Here is a 17,351-nt window from a genome sequence, read left to right on the forward strand (position 1 = left end):
ACCTTGACAGTATAGGACAGCAAATGTTACACACGTATTTGAAAATAATTATATAAAAGATTTATATTACTGACCAAGATTGCTAGCAGATTCATTTGACAAACTACTAGTTTTGTACTATATTACAAATCTACGGGATTTCAGTAAGAGTGACCACAAGCTTGAAAAAAAAAATGGACTGCCTATACATATTTGATACTCTTCACAACACAAAATCAGAAAAAAATCTGGCCAGCATAAAAGAAAGGATCCTTCAATAGTTGCATGTTACAGGTACTCCTGAGCTCTACCTTCAAGTGATAACAAAATGAGCAGAAAGTCATCATTAGCTGGGCTGTATCAATGATGAAGATGAAACAGCACAACAGTGCTGAAGATCTTCCCATCCTTAGGGAGCCTTTACCCAACCCTCTCATGGAATGCGGCCTCAAAGCTGTAGGATACCTTAAACAAGAGGTTCTGGCGTTGCATATGATAATCATAATGTGATGCAGCTCTTTGAGAAAGAGCAGATTATTTGATTGCAAAAACTTGAAGAGACCTGGACAGATGGGAAAACTGGTAAGAACATAGCTGTCCAGGTCCCTAGTATATAATTTCAATCTCAGTCTAAAAAAAATCAAGGAAGCTAATATACACCAAACTCTTTGAAAAAAGGAGGAACCATTAATCGGAAAGCAAAAAAGACACTTTCAAGATTCAGCCCCAAGAAACATAGTTATAAACATGGGGTAAAAAAAAATAGCCAAGCATGAATCAGAGAAATCTACTAAAGAGAAGGATTTGGCTGATACATTGCCCAGCCTGTTATCAAAAATATCAGAGGGTTGTAAGTCAACTTATATATCCATTATCAGGGAAACTACTGTCCAGTATACAGTCTAGGATATATTCAGGAAGATATTTACAATATTTTCTCTACATTCTACTTACAAAATTTTAAGGTATTATAAATCTAATAAGTTGAAAAAATAAATGGCATCCTTAGAGCAATGAATCAAATAAATGTAATTATGTATGTACTCAAAAGTCTTTATAAAAATAAATTTGCTTATCAATAAGAGGAACACTGTATAATATCCTTTACCCATATATCAAATGCATGTGTGTGTGTGTGTGTGTGTGTGAATCTATGCTTATAAATGTACTTATTTCTAATGCCAAAGACAATCTTAAAGATTTATCACACATGAAAAAGAACTTGTATAGAGTGCAAAGGACCAGGCATCATCACTATCAATAAGAATTTACGATACGTCACATTATATTAATCTATCAACAAAAATTTACCATACAGGTCACATTAACACCTATTGTCCTCAATTGTGCTTGTATACACAGTATGAGAGTTAAAGGATTTACCAAGAACTGAAAATACAGACATCATATTTACCCAATTTTACAGTCTAGGTCCCTTAGGATTAAAGTAAAAAAAAAAAATAATAAAAAAGCACGATCCTCAAAACATTTTTTCATTCACTCATTCACTATTGTATAGATTTCCACATGAAATGTAACATAAAAATGCAATACAGTATCATCACTCATCAGTCCTGTTCTAACCTACACATTTTCTAAGCAAAAAATGTTCTTTTGCTAGAGGCAATAGTGAATACCTGGTAAAGTCTTTGAGGGTCTTCCCACCCAGAGCCTGGGCTGGGCACAAACTGCTGGACTGATTTGTTGGTCAACCAAGTTGATGGAAGCCACAACACTCAGGTCTACATAGCCCCCACAGCTTGGCTGGTCTGGTACACTTTGTTGGTACTTGTCCAGTGCGCACTTAAATTTCTTTATTAAGCACCCCATGCTGTTTCTAATGATAGCAGGCAAGGTGTTGAAGAATCTGGGGCCCTGGACATCTAAGGTGCTCACTCTTTTTGTGCATATCACATCTCTGGATTTCAAAGGTAGAATTTTTCAGTCTTCCATACCTATCGTGCCAGTAGGAAGTTATTTCTGAATGTAAGTTGGAAACCATACCTTCTACGACTTTCCAGGTATTGATGATGATATACCTCTCCCATCTGTGTTCCAGGGAGTAAAGCCTCTATGATCACAGCTGTTCCCAGTAATTCAGTTAATTTACCACATTAATGTGGGCTGTACAAGATTCTGAACACTTTCTAATTCTACAATTTCATCCACAATTTAAGGTGATGTTAGAATGCAACAGTATTCAATTCAAGGAAGAATTAGCACCTTGAATAATATCATCAGTGATTTCTCTTCCGTTGTCTCGAAGGTTTGTAGAATCCAGCCTCCCATCCCTCTAAGTGAGTTAACTGTTGTTTTATTGCGTTCACTGAAGATTCAGTTGTTAGAAATTAATAGTCCGAGTTCTTTCAAATTATTCAACTGGTTTGTGACAACATTTATGTCTATACTGTATTCCATTTTTTTATTTCTTCATTTTCTCTACACTGAAGGAGCTGAAACTTATCTTTGTTGGACAGCATGTTGTTCTTGGTTGTTTTTGGTTAATTATGCCTCTTTTCAGCCTTTTGGCATCCTCTGTTGATGTGATTTTGTGTTCAGTCTCATATTATCTGCAAAGGAAGATATGAAACTGTGGCTCATGATTGCATCAATGTCAAATATTTCAATGATGAACAGGAAGGGTGCAAGTACAGTTCCATGGGGGACTGAGGATGCACAAACATTTCTTTAAAAAATAACACTAGTCAGATAATTTGGTCACCCTAATTTCACTGAGGACCCATTAAATTCATTCTGCTAGCCTCCTTGGCAAGAGATTCAGGGATGTCTAAGTATCCACAAGCTTAAATCTTACAGTCATCCCTTAGTGAAACTGTCATATAAAAACAAATTTAACATTTTATAACTGAACTGGGAGATAAAAGATGTGTCAGGTCTGGAGAGACAGCAAAATGTGGGTAGTCCTGATGAAATAAGGAAAATGGACACTTCCTGCTTACTCATATCGGTATTCTTCCTAATACAAATTTCCCCAAACACTACAAAAAATACAACTTCCCTCAGTCTTTCTTTAATAATTTTACCAAATGCTCTTATAAATTTGAAAATCCCATACACACATCAACCTTTTCCTCAAGAGTTTTCTTCACAACCAACTTTAGTGCAATAATCTGAGATACATGACCACTTTATCTCCTTGTAAATCTTGCTACCAGTAATAAGGTGTAAATTTTCAACACTTCATGCCGTAGGATATTGTCTGTCTTCTGAGAGGTTTTTCTTGGCCTCCCAGAGCATGGTTTAGGGACCAGAACCTGGTTGGGGGCTAGCACCCTGCTGCCACCGAGAAGCCTCAAGACGGTTGACTGAGAACGTCCAACTCGGGCACAAATATCTTTAATGGGGATGTCTTTCTCCCTCAAAGCGAGGATACGGGTCCTCTCCTCCTTCGACGTCATGGTTCGACCCATATTTACTGATGTGGGGCACTGTGGGGACACAAAATGGCGTTGGGCGGTATCTAGGAGGTAGCACAGGCAGGAGTGCTAACATTATATGTTCACATACCGCAGAGTTTTCAAGCAACTGGGGCAGTCAGTCACCCTGGGATACGCTCAAGGCGTGAAAACATGTCGCCAGAGAGAGCCACAGTTAACATACGGTGGTTTGTAGTGGTATTTTTTGAGACGTATTTTCCAATGCGTTTCAATGGGATGTGTCATTTCTTTCTGCCGACACTGTACTAACTGTTTCCCTTCCACTCTGCATCTCATTCAGCAGTTTCCATCCACAACTTTTGCCATCTCAGCTTAAAAATAATAATAATAAAAATAATAATAATAATAATAATAATAAGAGATGTGCGCAGGAGGATGGATGTGCTGGAAATGAGATGTTTGAGGACAATGTGTGGTGTGAGGTGGTTTGATCGAGTAAGTAACGTAAGGGTAAGAGAGATGTGTGGAAATAAAAAGAGCGTGGTTGAGAGAGCAGAAGAGGGTGTTTTGAAATGGTTTGGGCACATGGAGAGAATGAGTGAGGAGAGATTGACCAAGAGGATATATGTGTCGGAGGTGGAGGGAACGAGGAGAAGAGGGAGACCAAATTGGAGGTGGAAAGATGGAGTGAAAAAGATTTTGTGTGATCGGGGCCTGAACATGCAGGAGGGTGAAAGGAGGGCAAGGAATAGAGTGAATTGGAGTCATGTGGTATACAGGGGTTGACGTGCTGTCAGTGGATTGAAGCAAGGCATGTGAAGCGTCTGGGGTAAACCATGGAAAGCTGTGTAGGTATGTATATTTGTGTGTGTGGACGTGTGTATGTACATGTGTATGGGGGGGGGGGGGTTGGGCCATTTCTTTAACAATAATAACAACAACAATAATAATAATAATAATAATAATAATAATAATAACAATAACAATAATAATAATAATAATAACAGGTGTGAAACCTGCTTATGGCAGTCGATCCAAAGTCAACCCAGCTGTTCATCCACCCCAGGGATGCTTGATAAAATGGGCACCTAGCTCAGGCTAGGGTATTTATACATATAACATTAATGGGATAACCTTGATTAGGGCCTCAACTGCCCATACTGTCTCAGCTAACATAAAAAAAAATAATAATAATGACAACAGAAATAATCTCCAGGAAGTTTTAGAAGCATCTTGTACAAGGCAAATTTTCAGATGCAATACAGTTTTTCTCACACCATCTTTGAAATACAGACTTCATTACAATCATTTCACATCATTTTAACAGGACCAACACCTGCATATTTCCTAATTATTCCCACTTACTTCCTCTTTGAGGATTCTCAACAGCAACCTTTCACCTTCATCAAGCATGGCTTTTTCTACTCCTCTTTTCCTATCTATATATCTACTTCCAAAATGCAGCAGTTCATTGTTCACACTAAAATCTCACCCTCTTTCAACAATTCTTTTTTTCTTATATAAAAAATTAAATATTATACTTTATATCAAATCTTTATTCATAATTCAAATTTTTCCCTCTCCCTCTTCCATCATAATGAGTTTTCATTTTAAATCCATGAAATGCATGGATAACTACTGTATCATCTACAAAATGTTGTTTTGAGATTTTGTATTTCCACTATACTGCCAGGAACTCATAAATCTGTCAACTCTAAGAGTCCCAAGCAAGATTTCTAAGTGAACTCCAAACAGACTTTCTGAACATCAAATAACTGCAGTTTTCTTTTAATTAGTAACTGCCATTGATTCAATTTTGAGACAAAATACAGGACTTTATATTTCTTTTAAGTCAAATAAATTGAAAACAATTCTGCTATTTTTCCTGAAAATGAGGTATTTCAGAAAAGCTTCATCATCAGATATATGTTTCCTTCAAGAAATTCAGAGTACTGTGTAAGTAATGAGATCCTAAGGGCTCAGGGTTCAAGCAAGCTTATTTGTGATACTGTAATTTACTAATATATAGGTCAGCATAATCAATAAAAGAATACTCAATCTACTTATAACTAATCAATTTAAAGCAAATATAAAGTCTCAGAAACTAAATTTGTAACCACATTAAGCTACTGAAAAAATATCTATCTATTCGTTTATCTATCTATCGATATAAATATATATATATATATATATATATATATATATATATATATATATATATACATATATTCTTTCTTTCATACTATTTGCCATTTCCCACATTAGCGAGGTAGCATTTAGAACAGAGGACTGGGCCTTTGATGGAATATCCTCACCTGGCCCCCTTCTCTGTTCCTTCTTTTGGAAAATTAAAAAAACGAGAGGGGAGGATTTCCAGCCCCCCCGCTCCCATATATATATATATATATATATATATATATATATATATATATATATATATATATATATATATATATATATACCCAAACTTTACTTCAAAAGTACATATATCAACTTTGAGTAAAAGATGAGTTTTAGGATTAACTTTAATACCAAATTAGATTAGGTATCTCATCAAAATTTTGTAAAATCATTTACAATATCAATTTTGTAATTCATCTTAGTAGAATACTATGCATAATACACTGCTGTATAGTAATTTTTATAAACATCTAAACTAAGCTATAAGTGTTTAAGAAAATACACCCTAGGGCAGTGGTTTCCAATCAGTGGGTCATACTGAATTTCCTAGGTGGGCCATAAGGATTGTCACAGGTTCAATATATGATCACTTATGAACAACCATGATTGATACTATATGACATTTCAGTATATTTATATGGTCATTTCAGAATGTTTAGTGTATTTCAATTTTGTTGCTTGTTTCCTGTAAGCATGTGAATATCTCCCATGGCATACAGTTACTGATTGACTTTATTGGTTGACACAATAAGAGGTTAGGCCATAAATTCTTCTGACAGGCATAATGGGCCATCACCAATAAAACCTAAACCCTATTCAAAATTAAGGTCATAGTTTACACCTAGGTATACTGAAAATTTCAATTACAGTATTGAAGCTATTTGTCTACTAAAACCACAAATTCCCTTTTCCTTATACTGGAGTATGACAACTCAGTCATTAGACCAAAGTTTCATCTAATTTCCAATAATGCTATAATGGCTTCGAACCAAGGTACACCAACATCAAGACAAGTAATGACACCAGAATCAAACTTGCAATGGGGTTCATTAATTAGCAAAGTCTGATAAATGAAAACCCAATTTCTTATATTCAGACTGAAACCTTTAGATTTGACAGAGGGAACAGTTTGTCTTAATCAATCCTTGTACCAAATCATTAAATGTTATCACCTTTCTAACAAAAAAAAAAAAAATCTGCTGAAACTGCGACATTCAAAATACTGTAATAGCTGCTGTATAAACATGTTCCCAAAAAACTACTATTCATTTACTCTAAAAAATCTTAATGAATTTACGATATAAAGCAAGAAGGAACTTGATCACTGCAGTCTTCATTGTGAAATTAATACCAATTTGTACTCAACCTAAAATCAAATTTATCTGTATTTTCTAACAAAGGATATTCACAATATATGGTGGACCTAACTTAATATAATGTGCCCAATTCATCTCAATAAAAAATATGGTTGTTCACTTTCATGTCAGAAATAACGTATTTCTTCAATAACGACCTAAACCATTCACTTGCTGATCTCTAAAATATTTTGTAAAATATGGTATCTACAGAAACAAATGAGCTTAACCAATCTTTAACTTCATGATCAAGGAAATATTACTGACCAAATGCTCCAGTATTAAGGGGGTCGGGCACATGATTAAAACCATTTTCAAAGAGTTCCTCTTAGCTTACCACTGGGAATGGAAAGAGTCTTTTCTATAAAAATTCATTACAGGATGTAAAACCCCAGAGACTACAACAGCCAGTTAATTTCACACATTTAAATGAATCAAATATCCGTCCAGTAAATTTCACACATTTAATCGAATATACGATCGCTATGAATGAGTTACTTCACACTGGTTTTGAATGAGTGTATCTTAACTACTTAAAAAGTAATATATGCAAATAACATACTGATTTGTCCCAAGTGAGGGAAACATGTGGTCAGCAGCCCTAGAGTACGGCCAGCAGCTACGTTGATAACCTTGAAAAATGTTAATTATATGAATGACATCGATTACAACATGTCTCCGCCAACTGACTAAACCGAACTGGATTTGTGAAAAACTGATATAATACTCCCTCGGCTTCCTACGATAAGGAAATCCATGATGACCAGGAAAGGCGCCCTGCCAGCCTGGCGTATTGCATCATTAGGAAACAACCCAAACACAACCACTTGTATACCGATCTCTCAGATGGACTGAAACTGCTTTTAAAACCGATTTAACCACCTTCATCTTTCACTCGTCTATCAAAGGAAACTTATATATGGCACTTACCTTATTCTACGCAGCATTGGAGATTAAATGTTCACCAAAATCCCTGAATTCTTCCTCACAAGTTGTAAATATGTTTTTGAGTGTCATAGAAAACGGTTACGGAAAACAGGTAATGATGGCTAACTTTAATATTTGTCCCTTCTACGTCTCTATGACTAACTCTACGTTTTATTCAAATGCACTGTACTAAGCCCCGTCACTGCCCAGGCTGCCGATAGGAAACAAAACAATACGTACAGCTTATCTATGATATGAATTTCGTCCTGTAAAAATCGACACTTCTAATTCATTATCAGGGAAAATGTGGCCAAATGAGTTATATCGCTAGTTTGTTTTTCTCGTAGTAGCACATTAAGGGGTTCCAGGATGAACCAGAAACAAGGGCCCTATAGCGTGAAGAAGTTATGAATATGGATTTTATTATTTTAGCTCTAGCCCCGAAAACCTGGAAGAAGGGGGCCAATGTGCCACAGGCGTCCGAGAAGACAGTAGAGGAAATACAAGCGGCGCCCTACAGCTCAATGGCAAAAAAAAAAAAAAAAAAAAAAATCAATTTTAGCCAATTGTCACCCAATCCAATCTCATGCAAAACCTCACTCTGAACCTTACCTACAAAGCTGATACAAAGGAGAGTGGTTAGGTTAGGATGACATGTGGACCAGATAGATGTTTACCAACACTGTCTTGGGCAGTACCACTTTGCTCTATCATGAGAGATGTTCTTGGCGTTCTAATGATACTAACTTCTGGGGCGCTGGTAGCTTTCCTTCCCTTTTTCATTTACAGGCCCAGATAATTTTGCAATATTTCTGTCAAGGTTAGATTGCAAAGATGTCTAGTTTGGTGCAATAAATTAACATTATGAAAACTTATTAAATGGTACATGAGCACTTCAAACAAAATTCTAGGAGCCTCATGAAAAGTTAATACAAAACATTGTGTTCTTTGGAGATAAGTAGAGGTTTTCAAAAAAATGAGATGTTATAAGAAAAATTTGAGACAATCTAACGCAAGAACTTAGGAGAAAAAGAAGCTAAAACTCTATAAAGAGCCGCCATTTTAGTAGATATTCAAGCTTCAACTCACAAAATTTGATGAAAAACCTAATCATGCTTTAAGAACACAAGAAGTTAGGACACTGTAAGAGGCCTATTGTCCCCACGTAGCCTAGGCAGGTGTGGGTCTGGTCCACCCTACAACCTAACCGTCTGAACACATCATCCAACCTTCGTTTAAAGCTACCTATAGCTATACCCACGTAGCTTCCACTACTGTACTTGACAACTTGTTCCATGAATCTACTACCCTGTTCCTGAACCAGTATTTACCCACGTCCGACCCCAATGCCGTGTGCCGCGATTTTTCTAAGCAAGACGCTCTTGTTAAAAGCATTACATAAGTCTACGTATACAATATCATAACTCTTACCCTACTCAACAGTTTCAAATACCTGATCAAAGAAGGAGAGATTATTATTGAGACATCCCTTTTGTAACCCCATATTGACAATCCCTAATGAGATCATGATTCTCTACGTGCTCCAGCATTTTGTCCGCTATAATTGATTCGAGAAATTTCCCCATAATAGATGTCAGGCTGATAGGACGATGATGAGTCAATGGATCTATGACCTTTCTTAAAAATGGGAACGACATTTGCTGTCCTCCATTGATTAGGAACTACGCTTGATTCCAGACTGTTTCAACACATCTAAAAGTGTACCACTTACTTCCTTATATTCTTTCAAAACCCTCGCATAAATAACATATACCCAGGACTCTTGTTGACTTGTAATCGTTTTCTTTGCTTTAGAATATCAAATTCATTTATTCTCATATCACAAAGCTTCCGTTTGCATCCACCCTGAAAATTTGCTCTGGAACCGGAAAGTTTGTATTCTCTTCCTGTGTAAATACCGATTCGATGTAATTGTTTAGAACTTCACACAGTTCAATCTCATTATCAACTAATCTACCAGAATGCGGTTTGATAGATCTAATTTTCTCCCTAATCTCCATTTTGTACATTTAAACAAATACCTTAGCATTGTTTTTATCTTCGTTAGCTACTTCAATTTCGTAATTTCTCTTAATCCCTACTTATCTATGATTTTACCATTCTCTTAATCTTTCAATGTTTTCATTGTTTCAACCCAAGTCGTTCCTGTATTTTTTGTTATTTCAATGTCACTCGTTACAACTTTTAATACCATTCCTAACATAGAAGCACCCGACCTCCTCTCCTATCCTTCCTAGTAGTCGTATGAAGTTTGTAATCACTGATGTCAGACATTGACTATCTACGACGGGACTTGGATGACTGATGGACACCAAGTCCCACGTCGGCATCGGTGTAGCGATGGACACCAAGATTGTCCTTGATTTCGAAGTGCTCTCCAACTTCTGCTCGGCCTGTGAAACTTGGAAGAAGTCACCAGAGCTCTTCGATCAGAGGTACCAAAATTATGAGGTACCAGACTTATGGTAGTATGGAAACTGAGGCAGCAACCAGTTCGTATGTGGCAAAGATCCACCAGACTTGGGTTCAGGTGCACAACTTTTGTTAGTGATGGGAACTTCAGTACATACAGGGCTGTAACTTCAGTACATACAGGGCTGTGTGTGCACTGGAGGAGGGCACAGGTGCCTACGATTGCCGTTGTAAAAGAGGAGTGTGTGAGCCATGTTGGCAAGCACACAAGAACACGGCTGCAGAAGTTGAAAAAGGAGCACTTCACCTTTGTCAAAACCAAGAGTGGCAAGAAGATGAAGTGTTCTGGGTAGTGCAACACATGCTGAAGGACGACATTAACAAACTTACCTCTTATCATGACAAAGCAATCTGGGACTGTCAACACTGATGTGAGAACCATGCTGCATGCCATCTGGTCCAGGTATTTCCACCTGCCCTGATGGAGAAGAATCCTGGTGCTTTGTGAAGAGAGCCCAGGCAAAGGAGGATGAGCCTGAACCCCATTCTTCAAAGAACCTGTGCCTGAGCCGCATCCCCATGAAGAGGCTTCACCTCAAGTCAAGTGTACAGGGATCTGGTCCACCCAGACCTTCTCCAGAAGTGCCTCAAGGGGAGGACTCATAACCCTAATGAGTCTTTTCAGTTCAAGGTCTGGAAGAAGGTAAGTCGGCTAGGCTGCATAGAGTTATGTTTGCGACCAGAGTAACAATCCTGGAACATTACTTTGGGCATATGGTTTCCTCCTTACTTCATCTGGGGTTTGAGAATGCACCTCACACTATTGAGGCCCTCAGGAAGCAGAACTTAGCAGCAAGAAGGGAAACAAGATTGGCGGTAAAGAAGAGAAGACTATTAGAAGAGGTGGGTGAGGAATAAAGATTGGCAGTAAAGAAGAGAAAACTATTAGAAGAGGTGGGTGAGGAATATGATCTTGGTGGCTTCTGATGATGCAGAGAAAACTTTATGCAACAAGCAAGGTTAGTGAAAGGATAATATCCTTGAAAAAGTAGGGGACCAAGAACCTTTTTTGCACTCGGTATTATGTAGAATTGCCTAAATTAACTTATACTTTACTGTTACTGTAAAACAATACAAAAAGTTAAGGGCAGACATGTATGCCAAAACTTTAGACACCAGTTTCTCAAAATTTTGATTATAAAATTTCAAAAAATAACTTGCAAAGTTACAAACCAATTTTCGTTCTGTTTTCACCTGTAAGTAGATCAATAAAAGGGGCATCAACTGAGTTATGTTCTCTTTTTTATGTTCTCTTAGTTGATGACAATGAGGGAAGATGAGGAAAGTCTAGGGTCATAAAGTTGAGTTCCGAAAATAAGAAATTCTAAAAAATATCATACTTGCAGTACGGTGATTTCCATACATATGAGAGTATAGAAAGGGTTTTACAGGCCTGTATGCAGGTAATTAACATGCAATCTATATTACAATACATATCACCATCAAGAGTTAGGACATTTTATGAAAGAGTTTGTAGTTTTTAATTATTTCACAAACTATTCATATGTTCATGAAATCTCAGGAAGTTCATAACATTAAAACTTTATACCAGAAAAAGTCAGCTTCATCCCTTTGTGTGGACTGACAAGAAGGATTTCCTGCCAGATATTCATTGTTTTGAGAAAATAAATTGTGATGTGGTGATGTACAGAACGGCCTTATAGCAATGATGTATGGCCACTGGTTACTTTTGAAGCCTACTTTGATAAGGATGACACTAATAGATACCACAGTTACTTGGTGGAAAATTACAAGTCCACACCTAAGTCATATGTGCATCAGTTGATGGTCACATGTATAGAGTAGTTGTATGCATTTTTCAATTTTCTGCTATTGATGCCGCACATCAAGAAACATATACACCTTGGTTTTTGGAAGGATGATCCACTATATGACACACCAGTATTTACGAAGTTTCTAGTCAGGGACAGATTTCCTCTGTTATTCTTACCTATCACTGATAACATTAATCTAGTTGAAAACAATTGTTTAATGGAAAGTATAAGAAATGTCTACAATTGTAACAAAAAGATACAACAAATTCTTTTCTCCATTCCATAAAGTGGTTTTTGATAAGTCCATGACATTGTTCAAAATTAGATAAATGTCTTCACACAATACTTACCATCGTCCTTCCTTGCTATTCATGGCTCAGTATTCCCAACCTCCCTCCTCCTCGTCTGCTTTTGTTATGTCAAACATCAAGAAACACATGCTACTTGGTTGTTGGAAGACTGGTCCAAGGTACTTGGCTGGGAGACTCCTAGATGCTCATTTCAGTACTTCACCATGGTCAAACACAGGTAGAAAGTATTTATTTCTTTATTTGTCATATTTTAGCATGTATATTTATTCATTATCATAAGAGCATATTCTAAATTTTCTTTTCCATGTTTTTGCAATTACGATTGTAACCATGTTTTCTTATAGCCACAGTTCAAGGGTTAAAAGGTGAAGCAATTAAGTTGTGAAAGGATGTTTTCCATTAATGAATTTGGATAATGAATAATCAAGAAAAATCAAAACTATGCATATTCAAAAGTGCAATGCGTTGTAATAAAGTACATCTTTCATAAAAAGAAGTAGAGATTAGGATAACATGAAATTACTGTAGCACCAGATATCACAAAAAATGCTTTATATATTTTCTGGTTGTTTGATTCTGTAATTGTGAGATAGCAGTGCAATTACCATGACTTGGGTGGGGCTCTGAAATGTATGAAGTTTGCTTTATGAAGCTTTTTCAAGGAAAGTGTCCCTTGCAGAAGGGATGTATATATCACACTGAGAGAATAATGTGTGTGGTAAACTTGTACTTTCACATTTTTGCAAGGGATCTGTCCTCATAATATTCCAATGTAGGTGAGTTGATAAATGTGAAGAGGAAGGTGAAGGTAAATAAGAGAATCCATGAGGTTAACCATTCCTTTATTCAAAGGAAGTGCGATAACCTCTTCTCGTCATCCACTGATAGGTCTTTCTGGTCTTTTGCTAAGGGCATCTCTAACTACTTCTGTTGCTCTCACTTTTCTGTTCTGACGGTACTATGGCTGTCCCTCCCATTGACAAAGAAACTTTGGTTCCTGTTTCTTCTCTAACACCACCTTGGATGACTCTAATATTCCTTCACCCCCTGAAGTCCCTCTTACTAATCCTATGCCTCTTCCTGCAATCTATTTTTGGAATAACCAAAAAGAATTTCTTTCTTTGGACACAGGCAATACTTATGGTCCTGATGGCATCCATCCCTGTGTAAAGGAAAGTGTGTGTCTAAACTTGCATATGTGCTTGATGGTTTGTTCCGTATCTGCTCAAAAACCAAAACTTTTCCTTTTTGGAAACACACATTGATACATCCCATCCCTAAGAAGGGTGACCATTCTGAACCCACTAATTAGTCCTATTGCTTTGACATCTACCATTTCCAGTCTTTGAATCCCTCAACTACTATGTCCTTAAACGCCTCGAAAATCAGTTTTCTTTCTGATCACCAGTATGGCTTCCATAAGGCGAGACCCACTGGTGATATTCTTACTTATCTTACTAATGTGTGGTCATCATCCCTGATAGATTTTAGAGAGTCATGTGTAGTTGCCCTTGACATATCTAAGGTGTCTGACAGGTGTGGCATCAGGGTCTCATCTCTTAAGCTCCCATCCCTCACTTTGCTCCTTCATATCTAGCTTCCTCTTTGGGCGATCTATCGTTGTGGTTGTTGATGGATCAGCCTTCTCTCTTTTCTCCATCAACAGTGGTGTCCCTCAAGGTTTTGTTCTGTCCTCTACACTTTTTCTCCTTTTTCCAACCATTTCCTCTTCACAAATAATCCAATGCACTCATGCTGACAACTCAATACTACATTCATCTACATCCTTCAATTCTCCTCCCTCTTCTTGCACTTGATCTGCCTCCTGTCTTGATACAGCCTCTTCAATAACCTCAGACTTGGACAGAATATCTAGTGGGGTAGACAAAATCTCAAGTTTAACGCCTCCAAAACCCAATTTCCACCCATCTCTCTATCAAAAACTCCTCACAACTCTCGCCTTTCCTTTAAAAATCTGTAATTCCACCTCTTGACTCCATGAACATGCCCGGTATTACTGTAATATCTACTCTTTCTTGGAAACCCCACATTACAGGAATAGCTAAGTCTGTCTCTAATAATCTGGGTGTCCTGTTTAGATGTCGAAACTTTTCTTCTGAAGAGTTGCTCCGTTTATACTAGGGATTGATTTGTCCTTATATGGAGTATTGCTCTCACATTTGGGGTGGTTCTAGCTGTGTACCCTTACTTGACGGAGTTGAGTCGAAAGCAGTCTGACTTATAAAATGTCCCAGGCTAGCTTCTAAACTTGACCCCCTTGCCTTATGCTACAATGTTGGTTCACTTTCCCTCTTCTATAGGTATTACTTTGGGCTTTGCTCCCAAGAGCTGGCTGCTTGTGTTTCCCTGACCACTAGCCAGACCATGCAATACTCGGCAAGCTATTTCGTCACATGAATATTGTGTGGCCACCGGCAACTCAAGGGTAGGCCATTTTGATACCTGCATCTTTCCCCACATGTTAAAGCTTTGGAACTCTCTACCTTATGTCTTTCCCAGTACCTATGACCTGGCATATTTTAAAAGACAGGTCTTTCACATCCTCAAAACTTCATAAATACTTTCTTTTGTCTCTTCTTGTTCCCCTCCATAATTCTCTCTCTATTTCAGTTAAGGCCCAGCGTTGATGTGGACTTTTATCTATGACTGGAGCCTTCAACATGAAAAAAAAGAAAAAAGTCTGGCAATTTTTTTCTTTTCCAATGTATACAAGTACACAGCAATTGTGGCTTTCAGTTTTCTGTAGGGGTAGTGAACTACAAGAAATGGTAAACGGAAATATAGATACATTTTTAGGAAATTAATTTCATAAAAAAGAAATACTTTCCTTGCTTCCTATAAAATTTTAAAACTGGATAAAAACACACATATGCTTTTGTGTATGTATTTTAAGTTGGCATGTCAGCACTTTTACAACCACTGGATTAATGTTAAGCAAAGCACAAGTAACAGTGCTCACTTGCACGTGTCTCCTCACACCTGTATCCATGTGTTACCATCTTCCTCGACACAGCCAACAGCATTTAGTTGATTCTTGAAACTTCCTAAATGAAAATTTTAATGATTTTATAATTAAGTGCAGCAAACAGTACACTTTCACTTGAAAAATAAAATCAAACATTAATATGTTTTGTCTTAAAAATAATTAACAAAACAATTACAAAAATGGACAACCATTTTATATTAAAAGACAATGAATGGAATGTGTCAATGAAATTAGACTGATTCTAAAATACTATCACAAACTAACCATCACAGTTCTAAAGAAAATATAACAAAAACAGTCTGACATATAATTTGTGTTCTTTGGCATTAGCTTCACCCTCAAATGCTTGCAGGAAGTGCTGACAATAACACTACTAATCTTTTTAATCAAGCATATTTTGGGTACATAACCTAATCGGAGAATAAATACTCTGTTGCTTGTTTCTTGACAAGAAGAAGAAGAAGAAGAAAAAAAAACACTACCTGCAAGCATCTGCACGTGAACTTCATCATGAGGTATAAATACTTCAATAAATATATTTCCTATTTACACATTCTTAAACCAGTCACATCCTCGAAAAATCATATCTACATAATAATGGGAACTCCATAAAAGGACCCCATAAAGCTTTTTATTTGCAAGACACTCAAAATTGTTTAAACATCTGTAATAACATCATAATTTGTGAATGACCCATGGGATGATTTTGACTTTATGCCACAAATCCATTGAAAGTTCACTCAAAACAAATTTACATTACAATAATACTATCAACAGCTCTTGACTATATACTATTCCCATAACGAATATCCAAGTTATGAAGTACTAAACTGTTAGTGCATTTCACTGATTAAAGAAAAAAAGATCTTAGAATGTGGGGGTCAACTTCTTCTCATATTCACAATTTATGATATCATCACACTTAACATTGGACAAGCTAGAGCAGCCTTGAAACTTCGTATGCTTAAGTATGAATAAATTGACAATACACTGATCCATTATGAGCCAGAACTGCAGAGTAGCTAAGTTGTCAAATAAAAGCAGTTCATATGATGGAAGTTTTCTCTTTTCTAATGACACTTCATAAGATGACCTCAATGAGATATCTGAGCATATTGCAAAGGCGTTACTTTTACACATAGTTTTACTGTATTAAGTTGTGCTTCCATTCCTTGTAATGCTGCTCAAGATATTCTGAAAATTATTGATACCAAATCAATATATATATATATATATATATATATATATATATATATATATATATATATATATATATATATATATATATATATTAATGGCATTGTCTACTTAATATATTATTGTCTACAACTTCTAAATCAGAAGCTTACATCAAATATCAGCAGCTAAATGTCTGTTACCTATACTTCAGGCTGCTACCATATGTAGGTTCAGACTCTGGATGATTCACTTACATACAACAATTATTTGCAGTATCAATGGACGATGAAAAAAAAGCATGCTTGTGATAGACTGGGTGATATTTTACTGGTATGATACACAATCAAAGCTGTGCTCCACTGGGATATCTGACATAGCATCTGAATGATCTTTGCATGGAAGTAAATATGTATTACAGATATCTTTATTAGACAACCTTTTGGCTGCTTAGACAATCTATCCCTTCTGGGATTAAGATGACATTTCTCATACAATAATGAGAAATTTCAACACCAGTGTGCATACTTTATGATTATTGAATCTTTATAATTGAAAATAGGTAACAAAATAACTTCATTCTTTTTAATCTGTTTGTCATGCCATTTGCTTTCAATAATCAATGTACAATAGTCATTCATAAATGAGTCTATGGACCTGTATATCAGGAACAGTAAATTAAAAAGCTATATATACATATATTCAATGATTTTTAGAAAACTGAACACTGCGTTTAAGGATATTGGTGA

The 17,351-nt window shown here is 36.5% G+C and overlaps 1 protein-coding gene and 1 long non-coding RNA gene across 6 annotated transcripts in view; both read right to left on the reverse strand.

Moving 5' to 3' along the window:
- The window catches only part of LOC139754641 (transmembrane ascorbate-dependent reductase CYB561-like), a 316,316-nt gene extending 307,846 nt beyond the window's left edge, over positions 1–8,470 (reverse strand). The window contains exon 1 of one of the 4 annotated variants that reach the window (XM_071672153.1): positions 8,453–8,470. Coding sequence is in view for 1 of the 4 variants with exons in the window: in XM_071672155.1 (XP_071528256.1) it covers positions 7,844–7,860 (17 nt within the window). In the remaining 3 variants the exon portion in view is untranslated. Of the gene's footprint in view, positions 1–7,843; positions 7,996–8,452 lie in introns of those variants that run through there. The other 3 variants (XM_071672155.1, XM_071672157.1, XM_071672150.1) reach the window with 3 other exon arrangements.
- On the reverse strand, positions 1,481–7,837 carry LOC139754643 (uncharacterized). Of its 2 annotated transcripts, none has more exons than XR_011713917.1 (2): positions 7,657–7,837; positions 1,481–2,549 (listed from the first exon to the last, which is right to left on the reverse strand). It is a non-coding gene; the product is annotated as an uncharacterized lncRNA (long non-coding RNA). The 2 variants fall into 2 exon arrangements; XR_011713916.1 differs by lacking the exon at positions 7,657–7,837 and adding an exon at positions 7,476–7,626.
- Positions 8,471–17,351: the final 8,881 nt, after the last annotated feature.

The sequence above is a fragment of the Panulirus ornatus genome, chromosome 17 (assembly GCF_036320965.1).
Source record: "Panulirus ornatus isolate Po-2019 chromosome 17, ASM3632096v1, whole genome shotgun sequence".
Classification (NCBI taxonomy): Eukaryota; Metazoa; Arthropoda; class Malacostraca; order Decapoda; family Palinuridae; genus Panulirus; species Panulirus ornatus.